Source organism: Schistocerca piceifrons, chromosome 1 (assembly GCF_021461385.2).
Source record: "Schistocerca piceifrons isolate TAMUIC-IGC-003096 chromosome 1, iqSchPice1.1, whole genome shotgun sequence".
Classification (NCBI taxonomy): Eukaryota; Metazoa; Arthropoda; class Insecta; order Orthoptera; family Acrididae; genus Schistocerca; species Schistocerca piceifrons.
Window position 1 is genome coordinate 1,233,904,796 of NC_060138.1, and position 19,826 is coordinate 1,233,924,621.

The 19,826-nt window shown below is 42.1% G+C and overlaps 1 protein-coding gene across 1 annotated transcript in view; it reads right to left on the minus strand.

The window, feature by feature from the left end:
* The window catches only part of LOC124780139 (Down syndrome cell adhesion molecule-like protein Dscam2), a 513,871-nt gene extending 497,171 nt beyond the window's left edge, over positions 1-16,700 (minus strand). The window contains exons 1-2 of the mRNA XM_047253759.1: positions 16,691-16,700; positions 16,455-16,616 (exon numbers count right to left, since the gene is read on the minus strand). Of these exons, the coding sequence (XP_047109715.1) occupies positions 16,455-16,616; positions 16,691-16,700 (172 nt within the window). The remainder of the gene's footprint in view (positions 1-16,454; positions 16,617-16,690) is intronic.
* Between the last annotated feature and the right edge of the window lie 3,126 nt (positions 16,701-19,826).

The following is a 19,826-nucleotide window of genomic DNA, read 5'->3' on the forward strand; positions in this document are numbered from 1 at the left end:
GGGAAGATTGTATAAAAATTCATTCTATAATTCACCGTCAATTATTGTCACCAATATCCCGAGACATGATTCAATATGCCTGGTTTGCCTCAAAATTATCAGAAACTCAAAACATTTTCGTAAATGTTAATGGGGCATGTTTTTGTACAGATTTATTGCAAATGCCCTGTGATTGAAAAATATCCGCATTTATATGTTGTGCAAGATGTCGCAAAAATTATAGCTTTGTTTGTTTTTACGATAATTACCACTGCGGTTCTTGTTTTAATTATTATATGCATAAAAACTAAATGTTTCCCAATCGACTTAGTTATTCTGATTAAAAACCCAATGTTTCCCCTCATATAATTTACAATTAAAAATTGAAAACCCACCGCCATGAATTGTGTTGTTGGACAAAAAGAAAATAATTTTTATTCAATAATGTAACTAATTTGTTAAAGATAATGTAGGTTTGCAAAACTGTCTGAATTATTGGTGGAATAACAAAAGAAAATGAAAGAGATGAAAAAAGTGCCAGAGGAGGAATCGAGCCCGAGACCTCTGGCGTTAGACTCCGAGGTCTAAACATCTACGTCAGACGGCGGCTCGGCAATTGAGTGACATTTTATACTCATAAGGCACCTAAGAAACTTTGGATCGATTTTTCCCGGGATTTTCCGGATAGTGCGTCCTAATATTTTAACCACGTGAGGCGTTAGAGGTCCTCTTTCACCACACAAAATTACCTAGCTTACCGCTTTTTCAAAATTATTTATTGATTTTGGTGAATATCCGATGTAGCCAGCAGCTTACAACCGATGCAGTATAAGAAACCGGTAAGTACACACAAAGCACGTAATGGATCTCAAAACCACTGGCAACGAACACTGTTCTTTCACATTAATGAATAAAAAAGGTAAATAATTGTATTGATCAAATTCTCTCGAGCTTCCAGCAGCGGCAAGTGGTTTAAAATCCACGAGCTTCCGGCCGAGTACTCATCGGCCACTGTCAACTGGTGACTATCTTTTGGTTGCTGCTACAGTCCTTGTAAGGTCTCCTATTTTTTTTTATAAGTACATGGACCTGTTTATTTCTACAATTGTTTACATCAGTTTACAGCTTGAACATTTAGCTATTTTTCGACATAATCACGCTTTCTGTCTATGCATTTTTGTAGACGCTGTGGCAGTTTTTGTATGCCCATGTGATACCAGCTCGCCGCCATGCTGTTCAGAAAGTTATGAACCTCTTCTTTCACCTCGCCGTCGGAGCTGATTTGCTGGGACCACAGTTAACGCAGACAGGTACTGTGAGACTCTCAAAAAACTCAAACGGGCAATTCAGAATCTGAGAAGAGGAATGATGAGCAAGGGCGTACACATTCCCCATGACAACGCTCGCCCACACATCGCTCGGCAAACCGTTGCTCTCCTGCAACAGTTTCAGTGGAACATAATCACCCACCCACCCTATAGTCCTGATTTGGCGCCCAGTGACTACGACCTGTTGCCTAGGTTAAAAGAACATTTGGCCGGAAAGCGATTCAGCTCCGCCGACGAGGTGAAAGAAGAGGTTCATATCTTTCTGAACAGCATGGCGGCGAGCTGGTATGACATGGGCATACAGAAACTGCCACAGCGTCTACAAAAATGCATCGACAGAAATGGTGATTATGTCGAAAAATAGCTAAACGTTCAAGCTCTAAACTGATGTAAACCATTGTGGAAATAAGCAGGTCTATGTACTTATAAAAAAAGGAGACCTTACTTTTGGGATTACCCTCGTATTGCCGCGCTGCCTTCCGTAACATCGCTGGTGCTCGCTACAGTGTCACCATATAAGGTAATGTTAACGTTTCGCGCACGCCGCGGCCGCTTCGACCTTCCGATGGCCGGCTCTCAAAGCCGTGCTTAGCTGCAGGCCTCCATCTTTATTGACGGCGTCGACACAAATTTTTATGCCGATCGCTTCTTATATTACACTGTCGCAGAAACTATTTATCCGGATAATAAAATATGTTTCTTAGAATGCAATACGATGTCCGTTTTCTAAAACACGCTCAGCTACTGCTCGTTTCTCAGTATACCAAAGGCGAAAGCATCTCTCATGTTCTACTCAACATTGTTCAACAGAACGCGCAGTATGTCCGATATACACTGACGCGCCGAAGAAACTGGTATAGGCATGCGTATTCAGATAAGTAAACAGGCAGAATATGGCGCTGTAGGCGGCAAGGTCTGTGTAAGACAAGAAGTGTCTGGCACAGTCGTTAGATCGGTCACTGTTGCTACAAAGGTAGGTTATCAAGATTTAAGTAAGTCTGAATGGGGCGTTATAGTCGGCGCATGACCGATGGGACACAGCATCTCCGAGGTAGCGATGAAGTGCGGATTTCCCCGTACGACCAATTCACGAGTGTACCGTGAATATCCGGTAAAACATCAAATATCCGGCATCGCTGCGCCCGGAAAAAATCTTGCGAGAACGGGACCAACGACGACTGAAGAGAATCGTTCAACGTGACCGAAGTGCAACCAGCCGCGCGGGATTAGCCGAGGGGTCTAGGGCGCTACAGTCATGGACTGCGCGGCTGGTCCCGGCGGAGGTTCGAGTCCCCCCTCGGGCATGGGTGTGTGTGTGTGTTTGTCCTTAGGATAATTTACGTTAACTATTGCGTAAGCTTAGTGACTGGTAACCTTAGCAGTTAAGTCCCATAAGATTTCACACACATTTGAACATTTTTTTTTTTTTTTTTTTGGAGTGCAACCCTTCCGCAAATTGCTGCAGCTTTCAATGCTGGGACTTCAACAAGTGTCAGCGTGCGAAACATCTTCGTTATGGGCTTTCGGTTCCGAAGGCACACTCGTGTACCCTTGATGTCGGCACGACACAAAGCTTTACGCCTAGCCTGGACTGTTGATGACTGGAAACATGTTGCCTGGTCGGACGAGTCTCGTTTCAAATTGTATCGAGCGGATGGACAGGTACGGGTATAGAAACAACCTCATGAACCCACGGACCCTGCTTGTCAGCAGGGGACTGTTCAAGTTGGTGGAGACTTTGTAATGGTGTGGGGCGTGTGCAGTTGGAGTGATATGGGACCCCTGATACGTCCAGATACGACTCTGACGGGTGACAGATACGTGTGCATCCTGTCTGATCACCTGTATCCATTCATGTCCATTGTGCATTCTGACGGGCGTGGGAATTTCCAGCAGGACAATGCGAAACCCCACACGTCCAGAATTGCCACAGAATGGCTCCAGGAAAACTCTTCTGAGTTTAAGCGCTTCCGCTGGCCACCAAACTTCCCAGACATGAACATTATTCAGCATGTTTGGGATGCCTTGCGAAGTGCTATTCACAAGAGATCTCTACTGCCTCGTAGTCTTACGGATTTATGGACAGCCTTGTAGGGTTCATGGTGTCAGTTACCTCCAGCAGTACTTCAGACATTAGTCGAGTCCAAGTCACGTCGTGTTGCGGCACTTCTGAGTGCTCGAGGGTGCCCTACACGATGTTAGGCAGGTGTACGAGTTTCTTTGGCTCTTCAGAGTAAAACTGTCCACACACTCACGGTATGGTGTTGAAATTTCTCATTTTGCGAGGACTGAAGTGGGATCTGTTTAATTGTTAAAAACCAGTCAACAGCCAAGATCGCATGAGATACATTTTTATTTACGACAACCAGATCCAACATACTGTGCTATCATCTTGAGCTCTTGAAATAATTTGTTGTAAAATATGTTCTTTTTACGCTGACCTCAAACACAAGACGTCGAGTGGATAAGACTAGCACATTGTAAAAGCTTTGTCACATGGTATGGTATATGTGCTCTTGACGTTCTGAGGGCTACATCGTCTTTCACAGGTCTCATGAGTTAGAGACCTGAAGACCGAATCGATTTTATGCCCTTTGCGAGCCGGCTAAGCTTTCCTATTACTGAGCCACAGAACGGCAAAAAAGCAAGCTTCTTCGAGTGTTCCTAGATGTTCGTCTGTTCACGTGTTTTCGAAAAGATGGCTTGTGAGATATCGCTGCTATTGAAGGCATTTAGTATAAGTAACTGTAATTTGTGCAGAAACGAAATTATAATAAGCTTACGATGGCTTCAGTTAGCTAAAGTGAAAAAAGACATAGATGTGTAACTATCGCCTAATAGAGAGTCTGTGGGAGTACTCACTCGATTCTATGTCCGGGCGACAACCTTTAAAATCTAGTAAGGCGACTACATTCGCTGAGAAATGCTACGTGTTTATGAACGTTGCTTTGAAATGCAGTTGCTTGGCGCCTTGACGGTTGGAGCACAGCCAATGCGGCTTTAACTGTACTCACGAAGTCTGATTTCAGTGACATATACGAAAATAAATTAAACGACCAGCTGGTAGTGTAACAGAGGGGGAATTAAAATGTCGTAAATTTTGTATGTTTATATTTAAAGTGAATTTATTCAAGTAGCTGCACAATACATAGTGTAAACACGTGTTGTAATAATCCAATGTATTCAAACATAATCTTGCATGTACTCCGTAATAACGCGAATCTGTGAAACATGAAACGAAGTCGTGAAAGGGTCGCTAACACTTCCCCATGCATGTCCAGCTACAGTCGATTTGCGACCCACTAAAGATTACCTGATCAATAATCATTTGCGGGATATTATGCTGCCCGAAGAGCCTCCATCTCGTATACATTAATCTACACCTAAATGATCCCTCTACGGTTCACACTTAATGTTTGGCAGAGGATTCATAGCATACTTTCAGACTATTTCTCTGTCATTCGGTCCTCGAATAGCACGTGGGAAAAATGAGGACTTGAATATTAAGATGTGAACTGCGATTTATCTTATTTCGTCACTACAGTTATTCGCCCCTGTGAGTGAAAGATAACAAAGTATTTTGGCATATGGAGGAGAAAATTGGTCATTGTACAAGGCTCGTTCGATAAATACTGCCCCCGCAATACTTTTTCTCAGAATGTAATCATTTTCGAGAGTTAGAAATTGGTCAACTAATTTTCTACGTAATTTCCACCACGTTGTGTGGCCTTACGTCAGAATCGTATAGGAGTATGTAGTCCATATTGGTACAAGCTCTTGTCCTATGCTCATAGGCATGTTTTCACTGCATGAATTGCGCTCGTCATCATCTTCAAAGCGGGTCCCACGCAAAAACAACTTAAGTGGCCCAAATAGACAGACGTCACGAACACGGTCGGTCAAGGAGATCAGTGTCTGACGCTTTAACTCTCTTTACCCATAATCCATCAATACTGCCATCAACTGTCTCATTACAGTGCACAGCACACGAACATTAATGGATGTTCGCCACGGTTTCCTTTTCGGAACCAAGAATTTAATTACAGCAAATTGCTTGTAGCGAATGTCTTGCATAGAAGTCAGTTTGATGGTTAATTAATTATATCTCTGCCGTCTATCGGTATTGTTCGAAACTTCGCACAACGGTAGAAGAAAGAAATTTGGAGCTTTAAAAGGGTTTTTCCATGCATATTAAAGGCATCAAAAGTATTTGGGGCATTATTTACTGAATGACCCTCTAATGCCGTGAGAAGATCTCGCCACAACGAAAAATACCTTTTTCTTTTTAACCATTACCACCTGAATCTTCTTATCACATACCAATAGGTGACAGTGCCTCATCTATTTCGTGATAACACATAACGAACTGCCCATCTTTGGTGTTTGTCGATTTGGTTGGTTGGTTGGTTTTTGGGGAAGGAGACCAGGTCATCGGTCTCATCGGATTAGGGAAGGACGGGGAAGGAAGTCGGCCGTGCCCTTTTGAAAGGAACCATCCCGGCATTTGCCTGGAGCGATTTAGGGAAATCACGGAAAACCTAAATCAGGATGGCCGGACGCGGGATTGAACCGTCGTCCTCCCGAATGCAAGTGCAGTGTCTAACCACTGCGCCACTTCGCTCGGTTGTCGATTTCTTCGGTCATTCCTATGTTGTAAGGACCCCGTACTGCCCAACAATACTCCAGGAAAGGAACGCAGACTGCCTTTTTAGTAGATTTGCTGCACCTTCTAAGTGTCATGCCGACAGAGCACAGTATTTTGTTCCTTTTCCCCATAATAGGCGACTACATTCGCTCAGAAATGATACGTGTTTATGAATGTTGCTCTGAAATGCAGTTACTTCGCGCCTTGACGGTTGGACCTATTAAAATAGGTTGTAGTAGGTACTGGGAGATGAAGAAGCTTGCACAGGATAGAGTAGCATGGAGAGCTGCATCAAACCAGTCTCAGGACTGAAGACCACAACAACAACATTCCCCATAATATTATGTGTGTGATCATTCCAATTTACATAGTTCGTAATTGTAATCCCTAGTTATTTAGATGAATCGGCTTCTTCCTAGTATGTATGATTTAGAGTGTAACGGAAACTGAAGAGAATTTTCAGTACTATGCGGAAGACCTCACTGTCGTTCAGTAGCTATTGCCACATTTTGCGCCCTGCAGATATCTTGTTTGAAATAATAATTGTGTCATACGTTTTGATCTTCTTATGACTTTCCTAGATGGTAAAAGGCAGCACCATCTGCTAAGATCTGAGAAGCCTGCTCAGATAGTCTCCTAAATCGCTTCTGGCGAGAAGTACATGCGCCAGTGGTGATACTGAAAAATCCATGTTATCATGATTCTGTGGCGAGGAGATAATAGTCGCTCAAGCACTTCAGAAAAGTAGAAGTAGCGGCAAGTGAACCAATATGGACAACTTTAATTTTCGATGATGATTCTGTAAGCTGTTTTTTTATGGTGTGATACTTGTGAGGAATTCGTGTTTCAGTATGCTTAGCTTCTTAAGTAAACTTACTTGTGCTCGAGATAGTGCTCACATGTAACAAATAACTGATCTAAGTCAGCTTCTTTACTCGAGACGCATGAAGAAGTTGCAGATCTCCGATGCCTATTCTGTGTAGGTAACGGTGAAAGTTTTCGTGGTGGAAATTAGGTATCAAATGGTTCAAATTGCTCTGAGCACTATGGGACTTAACTTTTGAGGTCATCAGTCCCCTAGAACTTAGAACGACTTAAACCTAACTAACCTAAGGACATCACACACGTCCATGCCCCAGGCAGGACTCGAACCTGCGACCGTAGCGGTCGCGCGTTTCCAGACTGTAGCGCCTAGAACGGCTCGGCCATTCTGGCCGGCAATTAGGTGTCGTCTATAACATGTTGAATCCATGAAGCACGATCTTATTCCCTTCTGTCTATAACTGGGATTTTGTTAAACCGCATATATGTGACTTGCCATTCTGTCCACAGGAAACTGTGCTGTCTCCTGGCCTCACGGAGTTTTGGCGCTGCCCTGCAGTCAAAGTCACTGCGAACATTTATTTACGGAACAAACTCGAAATGGAGTCCCGAATCCTTCTCCTGTTGCTTCTTCGTACAGCCCTTATCGAGATGCAGAGAAGGAAGGCTCCAAAACCCGTCGCCGGGGTGTCGGCGCAAATTTCCAGCCCAGTTTAAACATACCTGACCCACATTGCCACGCCCCTGCCTCTTGCTGCGCAACAGTACTTTACCATTTGTATGTGAGGAAAGACGAACCATGAGGTATTTTGAGAGTCTACAAATAGTTTTACAAGGCAGGCCTGTGTTAGGCTGAAAAACACATCCGTGCTCTACCGTAGATGTGTGCCTCTATAACTCCGTGGATCAAAATATCAATCTAGCAAAGAAGGAGAAAGTGAAATTTCCGTGTCGATACGATATCCTCTTCAAGAATTGGGATATTTTCAAACTCTGCTGGGTGCTGGATGCGAAACATCATAATGTAGCCAAACTGGAACGACACAAGCTTTCTTAGCACAATCATAGGTTGTTAATAGCTGATTGAACTGGCCAGTTTAACGTTGGTTTTGAGAAGTTTCCGATGTTCACCTACTCGAGTCCAAACAACCAAAAAATGTAGCTTTCAGAAAATGTTTTGTTTTCTTTAAGCATTCCAGATAGACTACATTAAATATTGACCAGAGACTAATTTTATGAAACTCTGAACACGGTCAGATGTAAAATTTTATAAAAACAAAACTAAAATACTGTGAAATCAGGGCTGAATAGATTTGTTTCCTGTTTCTCAGCTTCGAGTAGTGTGAATGTGACATTTTCACTCGCTATTTTTATTGCTGTGCAACAGGATTTTCTCAACCGTTCACATTGTTTTTATGTCTGATGTTAATTTTCAGTGTCACCTTAATTTTATATGTTTATGGATAAACATTTTATGTGAAATACTCATTGGACACTATGCATTTAATCACAAGATTTTCAGACCGATGAATCTAAAAGAAAGCATACTTTATATATGCTAATCAAATTTGCTTATCATTTCAAAAAAAAATGGTTCAAATGGCTCTGAGCACTATGGGGCTTAACTTCTGAGGTCATCAGTCCCCCAGAACTTAGAACTACTTCAACCTAACTAACCTAAGGACATCACACACATCCATGCCCGAAGCAGGATTCGAACCTGCGGCCGTAGCGGTCGCGCGGTTCCAGACTGCAGCGCCTAGAACCGCTCGGCCACCCCGGCCGGCGCTTATCATTTACATTCTACCTTAAAACTATGAGTAAATATCTATTAATAATTTGAGATATAATTACTTACGTGTACCTGCCGTCAAATTAATCTTGGAGCATGACACATTCTCAAACTCTAGAAATAAAAAAAAAAAAAAACAAAATTTTAAAATCTTGCCACCACCCAGATAAATTTCCTTGGACGCCCATGTTAGAAGCCAAGGTGAATCCTATATATTTTTCCACATAAATCCGCAAAAGAGTGTAGTTTTTTTCAATATGTGCGTAACATTTTTATGTTCGGCCAGCAAGGGAACAACTGATTGAAGAAACAATGAGTGACAAGCCAGGCAATAACTCGAACTATTGGACGCGCTGCGCAAAGGAAGCGGCCGATGTGAAAAGTTGGCATTGATGATCCCACGCAAATTTCAAGAAACGTTGTTCGTACGTTCGTTTCCAAAACGTGATATTCAAAACGTCGCGTGGCACTCTAACGCTCATTAAAAAAAATATATTTGCTGTCTAAAGAAATTGCCGTAATACTATTATTTAAAAAAAAATTTCTTGATGATCTGTAATCGAATTCGTTTTCTTTTTTTTTCACCACAGAGTTCACTGTACTCTCCTACGATGCAACAACCTTCCTTTGTTTCCTATAGAGATGCTGGGAACCCTAGGATTTTATTCAGATTTTATCCGTCAACATTAGGTCTAAATATCTACGTATGGCAAACCATTACATCCGTTCTGCTGCCGCCCGTTCAATTCTACATGTGTCCACCATATTGTTTATTTCAGTATTTAGCCAGCCGCCAGTATAAACAAAGCAATGTTATAAATACGTGGTGGACTGTTAGGCAGCCTCAATTTTGTGGACAAATAATTCGCAAAGGAAACGAAGTCTGTATTACTGGAATTATGCGGTACGTAAACAAATAACGCCGGCCGCACTCACTAACAAACCATAAACAGTTGCCGCGGCGCCAAACGCTAAAATAAACACGGCGCCGCCCGCAGAGCCGCCTATCGGCAAACGCAGCCACGCTGCCAGTGACAACAAACGGCTTAAACGATGCCGGCCAGATTTTGACATCATTAAACATTAACGATCACGTGAGTATTTGCACGCACGAATGACGGCGAGATATTCCTCAGTTAACAAAAACAAAATGAAATAAATAAATAAAAAGCCCCATGAGAGCAGTGACAGCGTCGGTGGTACGGAATAAATTATAAAAGACATGTGTACGTACACATATTTTTGTTTCCGAAACGACAAGCAAAAAGTTCACGAGCGTTGTCTGAAGTTTTCTCCACCTCCGGACGAGGCCTGAGTGAAAACGCCCGGTCCTGGCTTGATTATTTGCTCACAGAAAATATTTTGTTTAGGCTTCCGCTGTATGGTCGCAGTATTTCGACGTTGTTGTTGTGGTCTTCAGTCCTGAGACTGGTTTGATGCAGCTGTCCATGCTACTCTATCCTGTGCAACCTTCTTCATCTCCCAGTACCTACTGCAACCTAAATCCTTCAGAATCTGTTTAGTGTATCTCTTGGTTTCCCTCTACGATTTTTACCCTCTACGCTGAGCTCGAATACTAAACTGGTGATCCCTTGATGCCTCAGAATATGCCCTACAGACCGATCCCTTCTTCTAGTCAAGTTGTGCTACAAACTCCTCTTCTCTCCAATTCTATTCAATACCTCGTCATTAGTTATGTGATCTGTCCATCTAATCTTCAACATTCTTCTGTAGCACCACATTTCGAAAGCTTCTGTTCTCTTCGTGTCCAAACTATTTATCGTCTCTGTTTCACTTCCATACATGGCTACACTCCATACAAATACTTTCAGAAATGACTTCCTGACACTTAAATCCATACTCGATGTTAACAAATTTCTCTTCTTCAGAAACACTTTCCTTGCCATTGCCGTCTACATTTTATATCTTCTCTACTTCGACTATCATCAGTTATTTTGCTCCCCAAATAGCAAAACTCCTTTACTACTTCAAGTGTCTCATTTCCTAATCTAATTCCTTAGTTCGACTACATTCCATTATCCTCATTTTGCTTTTGTTGATGTTCATCTTATATCCTCCTTTCAAGACACTGTCCATTCCGTTCAACGGCTCTTCCAAGTCCTTTGCTGTCTCTGACAGAATTACAATGTCATCGGCGAACCTCAAAGTTTTTATTTCTTCTCCATGGATTTTAATACCTACTCAGAATTTTTCTTTTGTTTCCTTTACTGCTTGCTCAATATACAGATTGAATAACATTGGGGAAAGGCTACAACCCTGTCTCACTCCCTTCCTGACCACTGCTTCCCTTTCATGCCCCTTGACTCTTATAACTGCCATCTGGTTTCTGTACAAATTCTTTTGCTCCTTGTATTTTACCCCTGCCACCTTTAGAATTTGAAAGAGAGTATTCCAGTCCACATTGTCAAAAGCTTTCTCTAAGTCTACAAATGCTAGAAACGTAGGTTTGCCTTTTCTTAATCTTTCTTCTAAGATAAGTCGTAAGGTCAGTATTGCCTCATGTGTTACAATATTTCTACGGAATCCAAACTGATCTTCCACGAGGTCTGCTTCTACCAGTTTTTCCATTCGTCTGTAAACAATTCGTGTTAGTATTTTGCAGCTGTGACTTATTAAACTGATAGTTCGGTAATTTTCACATCTGTCAACACCTGCTTTCTTTGGGATTGGAATTATTATATTCTTCTTGAGGTCTGAGGGTATTTCTTCTGTCTCATACATCTTGCTCAGCAGATGGTAGAGTTTTGTCAGGACTGGATCTCCCAAGGCTGTCCGTAATTCTAATGGAATGTTGTCGACTCCCGGGGCCTTGTTTCGACTTAGGTCTCTCAGTGCTCTGTCAAACTCTTCACGCAGAATCATATCTCCCATTTCATCTTCATCTATATCCTCTTAAATTTCCATAATATTGTCCTCAAGTACTTCGTAGCGACTGCTAACGGACTACTCGTATAATAGGGTTGCGTATTCCACCAACCGTCGTCATTATAGTTTTAAAGACCGAGAACGTAATTATTAATTGCAGATACGAGCCTTAACCTATGGTTGACGTAGGTTACCGAGCCACTTCCATGGAAGGGGAAGAATGTGCGTATCAGTTATGCACTCTGGGGATATCGTGAAGTTTTATTGTTGTTCTTTCTACTTTCGTTTTCGTCTTTAGTATTGAAGTACCAACTATTGTGACCCTCGTGAGGAGGCTTCATTTCAGCTGAGGATGTATGTTCCCGTAAAATACACGGACCAGTTCTCCCCTACACACCAATGTTTGAACAGCCAATAACGAGCGTGGAAGGGCTTGTTGACTGCGTCCCGGACCACGTACTGATGCCCCCCCCCCCCCTGGTTTTGACCCTGGTTTTGATCGTGACAGGGGGAGCATAATGCATTATGCATTATGCTTACTACCTGAGCCCCCATCTTACTGTTACTCGCTCCTGTGAACGGGAACGCGTTATGCAGGTCTTGGTGCCTCTCGCGTCCACCTAGAAAAGATAACATGAAGATGCCTAAATAAGGCGAAACGCGTCGTTGAAAAATAAAAAAAATATAATTGCAACCAAGACTGTTTTTAACCAATACTGTTAAGCATTGGTTTGCCGTTATGCCACATATAGACTGAAAGAATTTCAATACCAAATACAGTTACCCAACGTCTAAAGAGACGATTTGTTGCTCCAATAAGAAGTCGTTTCAAATGATTTATTTTGAATCGCGTAATACAAAAACGAACATATTATGTTATAATGTTTTGTTACAACATAATTTTAGACCCTTATTATATGAAACTAATAACATCAAAATTAGTATGTTGAAAAGTCAGATGGCACGAAGTTTGCCATTCTACGAATAGAAAACACTGATAAATTCTCTGAGCTGGGAAGATTTACTTACATCGACAATGTCTTCAGTGTGGTAGAGAAAAAAAGTAACACGCGTGCAAGTCATATTTATAAGCTGTCAGTTACAGAATGACGCATGCTGAAATATTCCTCATTGTGAAAATGACGGGAGAAGAACCAACGGACTATAAACCCAACGTTAATAAAGGATCAACATAGTGATGACGCCCCCAAAGCAAGACCCACTGCTGCACTGAAACTACGAGAGTACAGTCCTTGATATATTTCATCCCACCAGAGTATTATTCGTTTTACGCTTGTCCGACGGCATCAGACTGTGCTGACCACATTTAATGTTGATATATCATTTGTGTTTTGAAAAATTCCCAAATTCTTGAAGACTGTACATCGAAATTATATATGTTTCACCCTCTTTTACTTTCTCCTAAAAATATAGTTTCTAATAAAAAACTAAAACGAGGAAAATAAATATTTCTCAATTTTTCTGTATGAAACAATATACGGAGGACGTTCTGAGCTAAAAATAACGTATGCTAATATCATATTTTTCGACAAGAAGTAATTACTAATAAAAGCCGATTTTTGTAACATTAACCTCGTGTGGGATAGCTCCTTGCGGCACTACTCATTCGCGTACACTGTGGCGTAGAAATATGTGGTATCAGTTTCATTTCGACTGCGTGCAGCCTTCTTGCTGTTGTCTTTAACCAAAACCTTCCACATCAACACAAAATAATAACAAAATTATTACAATGTAGGCACTGATCGAGTTTAGAGCATCTAGAATTAACAGTAGCGTAGTCAGTAGCTGTCGGCAAACTGCTTCTAAAATAGTGTACGCGTCATTTCTCAGTCCCGTTAGCCAAAGGAGAAGTTTTAAGTTTTCGGCAGATCGGTCAAGACATAAGTTTAAAACAGTTTAACTTCAAAATGGCTATGTGGAAACGGGAGTGTGAAGCCACGGAAACACCAAACTGCGAACGTATTAACAATCCAACTGTTAAAGTTACGGCTTTCATCAACCGAGAGAAGAGTGTGTACAGTTTAACGCATACCGGACTGAAGAAAGTATGTGCAAATACAATATGCACAAGTGGGGCTTTTTTACTGACAAGACCTGTGACTATGGTGACATTCACACAATGAGCCACATTGTATATGCTTGTAGCAACGGAAGTTTTTCTTCGATTTACTCCCAATCCGTATTCTGTACTCATTAGATTGTTCATTCCACACACCTCGAATGTTAATTCCACTCCTGAACCTTTATTTTATTTCCATCTTTGCTTCTTCGATGCACAGATTGAACGGCAGGGGAAAGACTACATCCCTGTCGTACTCCCTTTATAATCCGAGCGCTTCGTTCTTGGTTGTCCACTTTTATTATTCCCTCCTGGCTCTTGTACATATTGTATATTACCCATCTCTCCCTATAGCTTATCCCTAGTTTTCTCAGATTTTCGAACATCTTACACCATTTTAGATTGTCGAAATCCTATGAACGTGTCTTGATTTTTCTTTAGTCTTGCTTCCATTATCAACCGGAACGCCAGAATTGCCTCTCTGGTGCCTTTACCTTTCCTAAAGGCAAACTGGTCACCATCTAAAATACCCACAATCGTCTTTTCCATTCCTCTGTATATTATTTTTGTCAGCAACTTCGATGCGCTAGCTGTTAGCAATAATTCTCACACTTCTCAGCTATTACATTATTCGGATTTGTGTGGATGATAGTTTTCCGAAAGTCAGATGGTATATCGCGAGACTCATACATTTTACACACACTAGCGTGAATAGACGTTTTGTTGACACTCCCCCTCCCCCCCCCCCCCCACGTGATTATAGAAATTCTGATTGAAAGGTATCTAACCATTCTGCCTTATTTAATCTTAAGTCTTCCAAAGTTCTTTTAAACTCTGATTCTAATACTGGATCCCCTACCTCTTCTAAATAGACTTGTTTCGTCTTCTATCACATCACACAAATCTGCATCCTCATAGAGGCAATCACTGTTCTCCTCCTACCTATCCGCTACCCTCCTCTGAATATAACAGTGGAACTCTCGTTGCACTCTTAATGTTGCCACCGCTGCTTTTAATTTCACCGATGGTTGTTTTGACTTTCCTTTAGGCTGAGTCAGTCCTTCTGACAATCATGTCTCTTTCGATTTCTTCGTATTCTTCATGGAGCCCTTTCGTCATAACTTCCCTGAGCTTCCTATTTATTTCATTCCTCAGTGACTTGTATTTATGTATTCCTGAATTTCACTAACATTTTTGGTCTTACTCCTTCATCGATCAACTGAAACATTTCTTCTGTTACCCATGGTTCCCTGGCAGTTACCTTCTAGGTACTTACGTTTTCCTTTCCAACTTGCCCTTTTTAGAGATGTCCACTTCAACTGAGCTGCCTACTAACATGTTCCTTACAGCAGTATCTGTACTCTGAGAGAACCTGAGGCGTGTCTCTTGATTCCTTAGTACTTCCGTACCCCACTTCTTTGCGCAATGGTTTTTCCTGACTAGTCTCTTAAAGTTGAGCTTGATCTTCATCTTTACTAAATTGTGATCTGTGTCTGTATTTGGTCATGAGTACGCCTTACTGTCCAGTGTCTGATTTCGGATTCTCTGACCAAGATGTAATCTTCCCGTATCTCGAGTCCTTTTCCATGTATACCTCATTCTTTTGAAATTCTTGAACAGAGTATTCGGTATTACTACCTGAAATTTATTACAGAACTCAATTAGTGTTTCTTCCCTTTCATTCCAAATACCAAGCTCATATTCTCCAGCATCTCTTTCCTCTACCTCTTCCCCTATGACCGCATTCCAGTCCCCCATGACTACTAGACTTTCATCTCCATTTAGGTACTGCGTTTCCTGTTCAATATCCTCAATACTTTCTGTATCTCTTCATCTTCGGCTTATGATGTCGACATATATACCTAAGCTATCGTTGTCGGTGTTGGTTTGTGGTCGCTTCTGATGAGATCAAACCTATCACTGAACTATTCACAGTAATTCACGAATTCTACTCCCGTTATAGCGTTTTCAGCTGCTGTTGATATTTCCCTATACTCATCTGGCCAGAAATCCTTGTCTTCTGTTCATTTCACGTCACTAACCCCCTTTATAACTAGATTGAGCCTTAGCATTTCCCTTTTCAGAATTTCTAGTTTCCCTGCCGTGTTCAAACTTCTGACATTCTACGCCAGCATTCGTAGAACATTGCTGTTTAGCTGGTTATTCAATCTTTTTCTGATGGTCACCTCCTCTTTCGCTGTCTCCTCCCGGAGATCCGAATTATTATTCCGGAATCTTTTGCCAACAAGATGAACATCATGACTCTTTTTCAGCCTCATGACACATGTCTTGTGGATGCACATTATGTGCCTTTAATGCAGTGGTGTCCATTTCCTTCTGCAAAGCTCATGCCGTTGATCATTACTCATTCTTGTCGCGCCTTGTAGGCGTGTGGTTTGAGGAGCCTTACCACGGTTCGCGTGACTTCCCCCGTCGGAGGTTTGAGTCCTCCCTCGGACATGGGTGTTTGTGTTGTCCATAGCGTAAGTTAGTAAGCTAGATTAAGTAGTGTGTAGGCCTGGTCCCATAGGAACGTACCACAAATTTCCAATTACTGATTCTTCCGCCTTTAGGGGCAGTTTGCCACCACAAGGGCAAGAGAGTGCACTGAACTTCTGTCCGCTCCTCAGCCCTCTTTGACAAGGTCGTTGGCAGAAGCTGACGGAAGTCTTCTCCCGCTAATGCTAAGTATTATTATTCAAAATTTAGGCGGTGGCGGGTTTCGAACCCGGGTCCGAGACCGCTTTCATTAGTAAGCTACCGTTTTTTTTTTAAATTTTTTACCTCGAGACTCTAGGCCACTTGTCGGGTGCAAAGCGCGGGAAAGTGAGCAACACTACCAAGAACTCAAACGCGCAGTCTCACGTCGAGTGAGTCAGCGTTCCTGCAATGTGAGGGAGTGACATAAACACGCCATCTCACCTGCATCGTGGCTTCCTGGCAGGATGATGGTGTCGTCCCGGAACCAGGAGGAGACGGAGACGTCGTCCCGCACGAAGGGCGGGATGACGCAGCGCAGCACCGCCATGTTGCCCAGCAGCGCATGCGCGCGGTACACCTGCACCTCGTAGTCCTGCCGCACCACTGCAACACAGGATGCAAGTCCGCGTTACGGCCGAAACGTTAAGGGGGAAAAAAAAGTTGGATCTGCATATCACCACAGTGCATTTTCCCGAGTTAGGATATTTGTACTGCATAGTACTACTATGATGACGATGATGTGATGATGGTGAGTTGTGTGTGCCAAAATAGGGTTGCTTGATTAGTTTGGGGGAAGGAACCAAACAGCGAGGTCATCGGTTCCGAAGGATTTGGGAAGAATCGGGAAGAATGGGGAAGGAAGTCGGCCTGCCTGTAACGCCGGAAATGCATATCCCCCTATTTCCATCTATTGTACTATAATTTTTTTTCCTTATTTTGTTACCTGAAGATATGACATTTCTGTGTCTTTGTATATTGTAATTGTTTTACTATTTGTATATATATATTTATGTATTTATGTCGATGTATAATTGGCTTGTTTTGTAAATACTATTTGTATTTTTACGCTGGGTCTTGCCTAGGGAAAACTATGCTATCGAACGAATACATCGATAGGTCGTGTGGAGAACCAAAGTGTTTAGGATCTTTGGTAGTGTTAACTCTGCCGCGTGGAGCGCAGGCAGAGCAGAGTCTGGCGGGAGTAGGGCGGTGGAGCAGGTGTGTTGTGTGACGTTCCCGCGAGTTGCCGCACTTTCTGGGTTTGGCGGCATGTAATTGCGCTCGACTTGCTATGATAGTTTCTGAAACGGTGTCGCGGACGGGAAGCATTGGCTGGCGCACATCAAGAGCCCGTTTCGCCTGGTGACCGTGTCAAGAAGAAGGCGCGCCAACATCCAGCTTCTGCAACAGCGAAGGCCGACAAGGAGTGACTCGCCACCTCCTCGACCGACGACTTCAAACCTTCAATCAACCAACAAGGAAGACTGGAAGCACGTAAAGTTTTAGAACTGTATGGCAGACCTCAGCTTTTAAAATTGTTCCATTTGCCTCACAAAATTACAGCAACTTAGCATGAACCTTTGTTGCTCATTGTCGCAATTGCATTACCAAGCAGGGTCCCTTCCTTTTCCGAAATGAACCCAAGTGTGGTTGAAATTCAAACGTCAGCATTAAAGTAATACCATTCGATATCACTGCTTTAATTTCAAAGTTCAGTTAAGGTATTCATAGCTGGCTACAATATTTAGATTACACAAGCACAAATTAAGAGAGCGAGTTTTGTTACCATATTTTAGCTTACCTGTGACTGCAGGTCAGCTTGGTACGTACTAAATTTTACTATTGTTAATTGTTCAGAATCATTTAATTCAAGTTCAAAGTAAATATCTTATTTCTAAATTGCGTAGATTCAAGTAGCTTTTGAAATGATTGTTGAGGTAGATCAAGACTAACCTTATTTTATTGAATTTCGTAGTGCTTCAGAAAAAAAGCTCACTATTAATTTCAGTCACTAAATTAACTTTCAATTTCCCGGTTTTATTAGTTCTTTTGGTAAATTAAGTCATAGTGTAGCGAAATTCATTACTTCTGACAAACATTCAGTTTTCACACAACATGTGTCAACCTTCAGTTGCCACGCTTTTAGTGCTAATTATATGTGCAATAACCTTCCTTTTTCAGTTATTATAGTAGTTGTCCATAGGACTGGCGACCGTAATTTTCCACAAATCTCAAATATCTAATTAACGCCAGTTAATTGTTAACGTAACGGCCGCACATTTACTTTCTTTACTAACTTAAGCCCTTTTCAAAATTAATTTACACCACTTTGATTTGCAGTTTTCCTTTCATTTTGATGTAACCCTTCCCTCCCTCTTTACCGACAGATTAACTTCGGTGACGATTGATTTTTCCAAATTTCCATTAGGTACACGCGGTTTAATTTTTACTGTCATTAAGGTCGATAAGTTAGGGGGAGGTTACATGTCCTTTCAGAGCAATGATCGCGGCGTTTACCTGAAGCGATTTAGAAAAATCACGGAAAATTTAAATCAGGATGGCTGGACACGGGTTTGAACCGTCGTCCTCCCGAATGCGAGCCCAGTGTGCTAACCACTTCGCCACGTGCCAAAATACGGCTTATTAGTGCCGTTATTAAAACGTTTCGGGACGAATGTGGTTAAAAAATCTAAATTGCGAACAAAATTGTCATTGATCTACAGAACTCTATATGTTGTTGTTCGTCACCATCATACAGAGCTTGTGTGGTTTGGAACACGCACGAGCCGGCCTCGTTGGCCGAGTGGTTCTAGGCGCTTCAGTGGGGAGCCGCGCAACAACTACGGTCGCAGGTTCGGATCCTGCCTCGGGCATGGCTGTGTGTGATGTCCTTAGGTTAGTTATGTTTAAGTAGTTCTAAGTTCTAGGGGACTGATGACCTCAGATGTTAAGTCCCATAGCGCTCAGAATCATTTGAACCATTTGAAACACATACGTTGCTGGAAAATACACCTGAGAGAAACATCCGTAATGGCTAGCTGTCAGATAGCACAAAGAGTAGACTTCTGTGAATGTTAACGACATCTGGGGGACGACTTGTGGATTTCGGCATACATAAAAAACCAAAGGTTAAAACTGCTGGGGCCATCGTAGAATGCTTGTAGCTACATCAACTGAAGTGCCATACGCTCTATGAAAATCACACCGCATACGTCAATCGGAAATATTCGAGAGAAATTCAACCTTATTCAAGACATTGCGTTTATTATTTCAGTTGTAACTGAATTACCCCTGTTGCAACGGAAAACAAAAATCCCAGTTCTTTTCCTCTGTTATAGCCGTCTCGACTCGACGGAAAATTGGCTCCAGATTTCTGTCTTCATTCGTGAAGAAGACGCAGCACTGCGAAAACGAATGAATCTTTTTGAAAGAACCTGTGCAGTAACGCCAATACTTGGCAGTATAAAGATCAAAATAATATTTTAAAAAATGTTACTGCTCGGTCACTTACAAATAACAAGCCATATGTTGGAAGTAACAAGGATAATTCAGAGAAACAACATTGCAAAATCCGTCCACCTCTACTTCTGAGAGGTGAAGTTAGGACAACTTTCAGCTGAAGCGAAAGTGTCCAGAGAGCTGGTCTATCAAGCCAAGTGAAGTTATCAGCTGACCAACCTTGCGGCAAGACCTGTGTCTTCTAGTCATGGAGACCGCCTTCGAACTACAGAGTGCCGAGTGGAGATACTTCTGTGTGAAGTCACTATATTTTTTGGGGAACCTGTGAAGTGTCGACGTCGATAGTAAAACATT